Raw genomic sequence first — 10,133 nt, 5'->3', positions numbered from 1 at the left:
AAAGGACAAAATGTAAGAAAAGAAACAGCAGGGATGAAACCAGTGCGTTTTCACTTACTCTTGTATTGAATATGCAGAAGAGCGCACTAGTTCCCCTAGTGGACTCTTTCGATTATGGCGCCAACACACTCCTCTTCCAGACAAACGACCCAAATCATTCCTTCCACACCCCAAACCAAACTAAATGAATGCAGATGATCAAAACAATTAGATTCAATATCAACAGGATCAAGTGAGTATTATACCCTGCAACATACACACTACATATGTTTGGTGACTGTCTTTTATTTCTGTTAAGCTTGACTGACAAAAGTTGGAAAAAGTATGGGAGAATTATCCTGCCATAATGCAAGAGCACATAATTTCAATTTGAGAAAAGAATTTCATCTTCTTGCACTCAAAACTTATAATGCTTATAAAGTATTTCAATATAATAATTTAATATGTTGGTTCTTTGCTTTTGTACATAACAAACCACTAATTGTTTAAAATTACTTAATTCAGAATTTTTTGGGTTATCCATAAGTACTGAACTTTGCTGAATCGAGGCACAAAACTACTGTAAATAGCAGTTTCAGCTGACGCTCTTATAAGTGGCGTAGTAACACAGGCACACTCAGTAGGGTTAAACAAGCGGACCCTTTCCGAGGCTGTCGTTCTATTGGCTGGAAAGGTTGCTAGGCGACGATCCAACTGCAATCCGAGAGAGAGCAAAAAAAATCGGCAAGCAGAGCCTACGGGTTTGGGAGCGTATCTGAAACTCTTGCAGGGCGCAGTTTGTGCGCGAAGAGAAGGAGGCAAGCGAGAGGAGAAAATATCTGTGCAAGAAGCATTAAATCTGAGAGAAGAAACAAAGATTTGAGAGAGAAGAGAAAATATTTGAGAGAGAGCGCGTGAGCATTATAAGTTGTGAGTGCAAGAAGATAAAATTCTTTTCTCAAATTGAAATTATGTGCTTTTGCATTATGGCAGGATAATTCTCCCATAAAAAAGACAAATTCTCTTGGCATTTAAAAAAAAAAAAACACACAAAACACAAAACAGCGTAAAAAGACCTAATTTGTTTTTTTTTATTTTACAATTTTGCAAATAACAGCTACTGATTAAACTGGATGTTACAACCAGGCGTCATTTGGACTAGGGTTCAGTGATGGTAAGGCTCTTCGCTCTTTGCAAAGTTCCAAGAGACAAAGATCAATCTGGGTAGCCAGGTCCTTCAGCTGTTTCAGATTCTGAAGGCAGTCGCAGTTGGAAAGTTAATCTTTTATCTTTTCGTTTAGCCCAGTAATAAACACGTCTATAAGGGCTTCCTCATTCCAGGAACTCTTGGAAGCTAACAGGGGGAAGTTTATAATATACTCTGGCACTGAGCGATCTCCCTATCTAAGTGACAGGAGTCATCTTGAAGCCTCCCTATTGGAAAGAACTGGGCAGAAAAGTTTGATCAGTTCTTGCAAAAAGCCACTGTAACAGCTACATAAACTAGGGTTTTTCTGCCATTCAGACATTCCCCACGCTTCGTGTTGCCGACTGGAAGCAAGATAACATAGGTTACCCTGGTTCTATCAGAAGGGTATGCCGAAGGCTGAAGCTCGATTTGAATGTCATATTAAGTGAGAAAATCCAGACACTATGCCGTATCGCCCTTAAACAGTTCAGGGGGTGACAGATGCGGCTCCCGACCTACAGTTTTGATGGCAGGTGATGTAGAAGCGAAAGCTGTTGTAAGTGAAAGTGCGGGAGTAGCCTGATTACCAAAATTGTTCAGGATTCCTGTATACCTGATTCGAACTTAGTTGTAGGTTCTTCTACATCTGAACTCTATTTTGTGCCTGTCGATGGGTTCATGTTTTGCCAGATTATTCTTTCAAGACTCAAAAGAGAGAACCCAGTATTCAGACAGTTACACTGTATGATATTTAAAAAAAAAAGAAAAATAAAGTTTATTCAAAAAGAATGGATCTGCAGTGAGCACCTAAGACAGGAACCTCTGCAGGAAGAAAATACAGGTTAGTGACCAAGTCAATCTGGTGGAGGAAGATTATGAACCTGTGAGTTACTAACCTGGTCTTAAAGTTCAGTCAGTGGCCAGAGAGCGAGGTAGATTCTAACTAATCCACTGTCAGCAAGATGGGCTGAGAGCTGCCCAGAGCGTCCCAGGCATTGAACGCCTGAAGAAAAGGCAGGAGATCAAATCCAAGCAGATAAAGGAAGGCAGGATAATCCAGAGGGCAAAGTCTAAGCCAGTATCAGGGAGACCGCCACCCTCAGTAGGCAATGCAGGTGGAGTGTCTTGCCCAAGGACACAACAACACTGAAAGCCGGAGCCAGGGCACAAACCAACAACCCTCCAATTGCAGGGCAAACTCCTAAACCCCAATGCCACTGTTGCCTTTTTTAGCCACATTCTTCTTTCCCCCACATCAGTCAGTATATGTTAAAAACTACCAGTTTTCACAAGAAGACTGTCTTTAAGAGTAAAGGGCATGTTCAACTCACTGCTGTTTAAGCCAAAAATTAAGCTTGGTCTGATTGGACCATGCAGTCTTGCCACCTTTTTTCAGGGACAGTAAACCTGGAATTACAGGTCTAGGGCCTGTAGTGGCTACACGTTACAGTGTTGCTGTTAAAGAAAAGACAAACAGGTTTTAAAAACAAAATTACATTCAATTTACTAAAAAGAACCGGTTGCGTTTAAAAAAAATAAATAAACAGAAGGTTTGATTATTCAATAATAAAAATAAATTAAAAAAAAAAACTCTATTCCATGACTGATAAATGACATTGGGGAGAGTATTTTCATATCCAAATATTGACATTTGTGGTGAATGGAAGGCATACATAACACAAACAACCACCCACACTTACAGGCACTCATAAAGGCAATTTAGAATGTACAATCAACCTCACATGCCGGTTTTTTAACTGTGGGAGGAAGCCAGAGAGCTCGGAGAAAACTCATGCGACACAGTCTCCTGAAAATAATTAGACACACAGCTGCAGACATCTGTGAAATAACAAACTCACTCTGGTACCAGGAAACCTGGGAATAGACAAAGAGGGTTCTGGGTCAGATGTAGGGTCCAGCTTAGTTAAGGTGTTTATTGTGGGCACAGATTAAGGAATAGGGAATGTGTGACTTTAGAGTACATGAAGCAACTTAAGTGATTCAGACTGTTTTTGAAAGCCTAAGGGAGAGGGAGATAATGCAGTCTTGTTTGGATATATCCACTGATAAATACATTTTTTAATTATAATCTCTAACTCCTGTTTAACTGTGACTTCTTCTCTCTGTCAACAAATGAATGGGCCAAAGTGAGATGTTATCTAATTTGAAAACACCAGTACACTGCGACCATGCAATCATACCTCCTTTTTTCAGGGACAGTAAACTTGGAATTACAGGTCTAGTGCCTCTAGTGGCTACAAGTTACACAATATTTCTGTTAAAGAAAAAACAAACAGGTTTTAAAAAAATAAAATTACATTTAATTTACTAAAGAGTACCGGTTGTATTTTCAAATAAATTAAACAGAAGGTTTGAGTGTTCAATGATAACAAAATTTAAAAACTCTATTCCATGACTGATAAATGACATTGGAGAGAGTGATTTCATATCCAAATATTGACATTTGTGGTGAATGGAAGGCATACATCAGTCCCAGCATCAATGTCCTACAGTGAACAGTTTCATCTGTTGCTATGAATGAGAACCTCTACCGAGATGTAAATGAGATGTAAAAGAAGACTGTTCCATTTAGACCAGTCTGAGGTATTTTCAAATAGATGTTATTTCCTGTTATTTATAGTGAGACATGGTAATTAGGTCTGTTTTTTTTAAATTTTATTTATTTATTTTTTATTTAAGATAAAACAACTGTTGCCTTTACTAGTTTGAAACTCTAACAGCTGCCATGAGGGAAGCTAACTGATATAAAAACAGAGCTACTCATCTAATCAATAAATCAAAAATAAATTTTGATAAATAAAAAAATTACATTTTCTTTCCACCTAAGAAAAGGTAAATGACTATTTCTAAGAACAACAAGGTGAAGCCAGTATTAAAGTTCATTTTTAGAATATAAACCTCAAACAAATAATCAGCAGCATTAATCAGGGATGAAAGACCAGAATTATTTAAACTCCTGAATCCATCTAATGTGTCAGTATGAACTAAATATTTTTTTTTAAATGTGAAGGTGTGAAAATGTTAAACATTGTAATTTTTCATAAAAATTATCGATAATACTATTTAACACTACAAATAAATAAATCTACTTTTTTTGCCATGTTTGCATATTCAAATGGTCCCAAAATTCCTACAAAATGATATGTTGGACAGAAGGTAACTCTCATTCAGATCAGTCTCCAGCAGAGCAAGAACATGTTTGTGTAACTTCAGCACTAGAGAACATAACCAGATGTAAGTTTTACCTCCGCTAACACACACACACACACACACACACACATATATATATGTATATATATACAGTGCTAGATCTCTTTTTTTTTCTTTTGTTTTTAATGTGTGGTGTCTTTGGATGAGTTGTTCTGAAACAACTGTAGTTTTGCTTTATACAATTCATTAATTCCATAGATTATAATAGCAGGCATCTGGCTTCTGTGATTTCTTAAATGGGTCATAGAATGATTCTATAGAGTGTTGATTTTATGTACACATGTTGATTTTATGTACACATGTTGATTTTATGTACACATGTTGATTTTATGTACACATGTTGATTTTATGTATACACATGCATATTTTTATCCTGTGCGGGCAGTGCTTTTATTTATTTTATTTACTTTTATTTATTTTAGTTATTTTATCTTTTTGTGCAGCACTTTGGAAACCTTGTGTTTATTTAAACCGTGCTATATAAATAAAGTGGATTGGATTGGACTGGATATAGGGTATTTGGTGCTGGTCCTTAAGGTCTCTGAATACGGTGTGTAATATTGGTTGGGCTGAAAATGGCATATTTGCTGTTCTATGAGTCCTAATGCAAAGCCTTAGAATGAAACGACAGGTTTCCTTCCTTTTATGGTATGCTCTTGAATATTTAGATGAGCTGATTGGTGGTTTACAAACAGCGAAGCTGCCGAGCAAAGACGCATGATAGCAACAAGCACTCGCTCACCGAAACATTTAGATTGTTGATATGGTAAGGTGACCAGACATTCTCTTTTACCAAGACATGTCCTACTTTTTATATCTATAACAATGTCTGGGGTGAATTTTAAAATCGTCCGGGTTTTGGTCGACTACAGTGCAACACGTAGACGAAAAACACACCGGGCGTTCCTACCGCTCCGGGACTGGTCAGGGAACCCCGGCAGATGAAGGCAGGATCCAGCGGGGGAGGGAGTGACCGAACCCGACCTGGTGATGGCATGACACCGGCAACCTCCATGCTATCACCGGGTCGGGTTCTGTCACTCTGTCCCTGGCTTGCTCCAGTCCAGTCAGTGGCCTTTACACAGAGCTGCTACATATATATTTTGTTGACATACAGTATTTTATGTTTTTCCCAACAGAGAAAAAAATCTATCAAAGTAAAATCTTTTCATCTAGTGTGAGAAATATGAAGTGGAATTTGCTTCTGCTTATTTGGATGGGTAAGTGTCTGAAATTTTCATAAAGGAAAAATTTAAAGTATTTGGAATATTGTTGAATTAAATATTGTGTTCACGGAATCTAAAGTGTTATTGAGCTACTGAACATTGAAATGCATTTGTTTTCGACTCTATTCAATACCTATTGATTTGTATATTCAATATTGGTTGTTTAAGGTCAGTGTTGTGCAATGGTTTGCCAACTCTATCAGTATCACTACATTAATGAGGAAAAGACCTGGACTGAAGCTCAGCAGTACTGCAGAGAGAAACACACTGACCTGGTCACAGTGTCTAACATGACAGACATGAAGAGACTCATCAGTAACTCAACGGGAAATATGACAGAAGCTTGGATTGGTCTGCATGATCAGGCAGATGGTATCAGAACATGGTACTGGTCTCTGCCTGGAGTGGAGTTTGATAACAGTAATGAGCTGTGGAACACAAATCAGCCAAACGACTATGAAGGGGTGGAGAACTGTGGAGTGTTAACAGGAAGCCTGACATTGGAAAACGTATCTTGTAACACACATAATCATTTTCTTTGTTATGGTAAGAGCATTTGAGTTGTAAAGCTGAACTTACAGTTTTTATTATTTTGATCTCAAAACTAATACAAACTAATTTAAAAAAATCATCAATTCCTTAGTATGAGAAAACAATGGAACCATGACTGATTCAAACAATTAATATTTTTTTCTGCAAATTCTGATTTAATATTACATTCTTTGCAGAAAACATACAAGCATACTGATCCTTATGTGTTGTTTATCATACAGACAGTAATTCATTCCAGAAATTCCACTTGATTCAACAAAATAAAACTTGGTTAGAAGCTCAGAGATACTGCAGGGAAAACCACACAGACCTGGTCAGTGGACTGCCACAGCTACAGGAGGACGAGCTGAAGGGATATTCCAGTCTTATTGAAAAACATTTTTTAATTTCAATTGGTCTGTTCAGAGACACCTGGAGGTGGTCAGATGGAAGCAGTTTCTCTTTCAGACACTGGAATGACCAGTTTAACAATGACCAATACAACACTGGTCAATGTGCCATGACTGTGTTTGATGATGAAGGCAGGTGGAAGACTGACAGCTGTACAGTCAGAAAACCCTTTATCTGTTATGATGGTGAGTTGTTCTTTAGTGTTAAATGAAAACAAAAGGAAATAATGTTTGTGAATAAAATTAATTTCAATGTATTCATCTATTTGCTAAAAATTCTTTTTTAATTTATTCTAGATAGGAAATGTCAGAGGAGTTTCAAATTAAAGATAATTTTTTGTCCATACTGATTATTATATTTCTTATTTCCAAATAATCACATGAATAAAGATATTAAGTAATTGTTTGTGTCCATAACTGCTGTGTCAGATAAAGTGATCCTGATGAAAGAAAAGATGAACTGGGAGGATGCCTTATACTACTGCAGAGATCACTACCATGACCTGGTCACCATCACCAGCCTGGATGAGCAGAGATGGATCCAGGAAAAAGCCAAGAATGCCTCGACTGATTATGTCTGGATGGGACTGCGCTACAACTGCTTGAAGAACATGTGGTTCTGGGTCTGTAAGGAGATCAGGTTTAACCATAAAAGCCAGGTCTCAGAAGAACAGATGAGAAACTGTGACATGTCTGGAGCCATAGAGACAAGAGGGAAACATAGGTGGATTCAGGGAAATGACACAGAGGAACTGAATTTTATTTGTTCTAAGGTTTAAGCTCACCCCATTTTTTTCAGAATCGTTGGTTAATTATAATATTAACATGATTTCTATTGTTTTTTTTTGTCTTAAAACTTAAAAGTAGCTACTGCCAATAAGGCTTAAAATATTTTTGATTTATATATAGATCTATTGTTGTATACACATATCTTTGTATATTGTATATATATATATATAAATATATATACTACTCTCATACTTTTCTGGTAACATGGATACAAATATTGTACTGTACGAAGTGGCTTAAAGAAATATATTGCCCCTATCAGGACTTTTGCTATATTTTTTGTTTAACAATAAATGTATAATATGCAAAATGATGCTTGCATTTTTAATGCAAAACACAGATCATTGAACTTAGAAGGATTTATGAGAAATAAAGAGTTTCTGAAGCAACTAAGAATATGTTGGCCTTGACTTTAGTTGGCGCTCTATGCTGAGTTGATACATCAACTAATAAGGGTCTACAGTGGGAGAACACTTATTCATTCTACAGATTTATTAAATTCTTTCCAGCATAAAGTATATATAGTTGTTACCTGAGGTTACAATATTGATCAAAGTATATATCTGTGAGTTAGGGGGTTCTGCCTTTTTTACATACGGTAGTTTAAATGTGGTATTCCTATTCAGTAGCCATTTTGATTATTAATACTTACAGATGTCACAGAAGGTCATGTGGATTGTGTGGATCTAGGATTTTAGGAGATCAGGGGCTTAGCCCTGATCGTGCAAATTGCAAATTTTTTATTTTTTATCTTTTTGATGCCCCGCATAAAAAACTACAATTTGTTTGTACTTCAACTTACCACAGCAGAGAGACACTGAGAATCGCCTTATTCAATCCAATCTACTTTATTTCATAGCACATTTAAAATAGAAACATGTTTATTACAGTGCTATACATTTAAAATATATCATAATAATAATTAAATAAAATCATAAAATAGACTTAAAAAACAAAAGAGAGCAAGAAAATAATACAATAAAATGAAATAGGAAACTCAGCTAAAACAGTAATAGACACATAGAACTATGCAACTCACGTAGTGTTAAAAGCCAGATAATAAAAGTTTGCCTTCATATGAGACATAAAACACTCCACGGTGGGGGCTGTTTGAAAACAGAGGGGCAGAGCATTCCAGAGTCTGGGACCAACAACATAGAGCGCCCTGTCCCCCCTGGTTTTAGGTCTCATCTTAGGGTCCATGAGCTGGGACTGGCCCCCAGACTTCAGAGCGTGCATCTTATATCATAAACATATCCCTCACTGATCATAAACTAAAGATGTGAATTAAAGTACAATACAAGGCATCCTATTTCCTTACTGCAAACTGCCTGTGACCCTGGCTGGCACCTCAGCTGTCCTTTACTGCTAAGTTTTTCAATGAAGAGAGGAATAAACTCAGTTAAATACTTGCAGGTAAATTAATTTCTTCAGATGTTATGGAGGGGGAACTGATTTTTTCAGGCAGCTAAAATATATGGTCCCCCCCTCATAACTCTGGCAATTAAGGAAAAAATGCTAAAAAAATTCACAATATTTGTTACTGATGAAGAGAGGAATAAACTCAGTTAAAAACTTGCAGATATATTAATTTCTTTCCATGTTTTGGAGGGGTAACAGATTATTTGAGGCAGCTGAAGTATCCATTCTCTCCTCTCTTCCTCCCATATCTTAAGGAAATAAAGAGCAAGTGTTTCCAAATTCTCAAAAATCTTTATGTGTGATAGAATGTTGTATACTAGAAATTTCTTTTGTCCAGTAATGTGTCATATTTCACATTAAAACACGATTTACCAAAAACTCTACACTCTTCTACGGTCTTTTTGTGCTTTGCTATCAGCCAGTTTGTTTATATCAGCAATGAAAAAGATCCACTTTGTCTCAAACATGAGGGTAACTCAAAGTAGTATAAACCAATCCAAATATCACTTTGGGCACGATTTTGAAACAAATACTACATGCCATTAGCCCTTTAAACATCCATGAGCTAAACACAGCCAAACTATCTCCGTTTTTTACTAACAAACCCTAATAGATAGTTAGCTAGATAGCAATGACTGAAAAAGACAAAAAAAGAGAGATTATTTGACACTTTCTGGCAGAATTAGTATGTCCTTATGTGTAACATAAGATTTAAAAAAACATTAAAAAAAATAAATAAATCCACTGGACTTTGTTTCCAAGTTTGAAGACGTTTCACTTCAAATCCAGGAAGCTTTTTTAATTCAAAGTCCCAGAAACAGCATTAAGTTTTAAGGCGTTATAGTGGACCAAAAAAGCCTTGTTTATGCTTAGAAAACATGTAAATTGAACCGGACAAGCCCCTTTGGTGTGGGGGTTGTGCTGAACCTTTGTTAACCTATAAAACCCGATACCTGTAATGCTATGCACAAAGCGGTTTATATATATAAAAATATATATATATGAAATATATATATATATGAAATATATATATTTATATATATATATATATATATACAGTGTTGTGCCTGAACATGTTCATTGAACGAAAGTTCATGAACTCGTTCATATTTTGGGCGAACATGAACTGAACGTAATGTATTACTGCCTGATGAACGTTATTGTGAACTCGTTCATTCTGGTGTCTGTGAATGGCACACTCTCTCAGTTAAACTTCGTTCAATAGGTTGCCAAATTTCTATAGATCCCTCCAGGAGAAACCCCAGCTAAATCACACCGTAAACAGGCCTTAATATGTAGCGGGAAAAACACCCAATCTGGCAACACCAGCTACCAGTGTCGTAGCCTACAGCCGCG

General features: G+C 36.6%; 1 protein-coding gene across 1 annotated transcript; it reads left to right on the top strand.

Moving 5' to 3' along the window:
* Positions 1–5,982: 5,982 nt before the first annotated feature.
* LOC107102811 (C-type mannose receptor 2-like) lies at positions 5,983–7,428 on the top strand. The gene is made up of 4 exons (XM_015402247.1): positions 5,983–5,997; positions 6,036–6,171; positions 6,399–6,752; positions 6,996–7,428. The coding sequence occupies exons 1-4, from the start codon at positions 5,983–5,985 to the stop codon at positions 7,343–7,345; spliced, it is 855 nt and encodes a 284-aa protein (XP_015257733.1). The 3' UTR covers positions 7,346–7,428.
* Positions 7,429–10,133: the final 2,705 nt, after the last annotated feature.

Source organism: Cyprinodon variegatus, unplaced genomic scaffold, assembly GCF_000732505.1.
Source record: "Cyprinodon variegatus isolate N-32 unplaced genomic scaffold, C_variegatus-1.0 Scaffold1323, whole genome shotgun sequence".
Classification (NCBI taxonomy): Eukaryota; Metazoa; Chordata; class Actinopteri; order Cyprinodontiformes; family Cyprinodontidae; genus Cyprinodon; species Cyprinodon variegatus.
The sequence above is the reverse complement of the archived record's forward strand: the minus strand, read 5'-3'. Positions and strand labels throughout refer to the sequence as shown.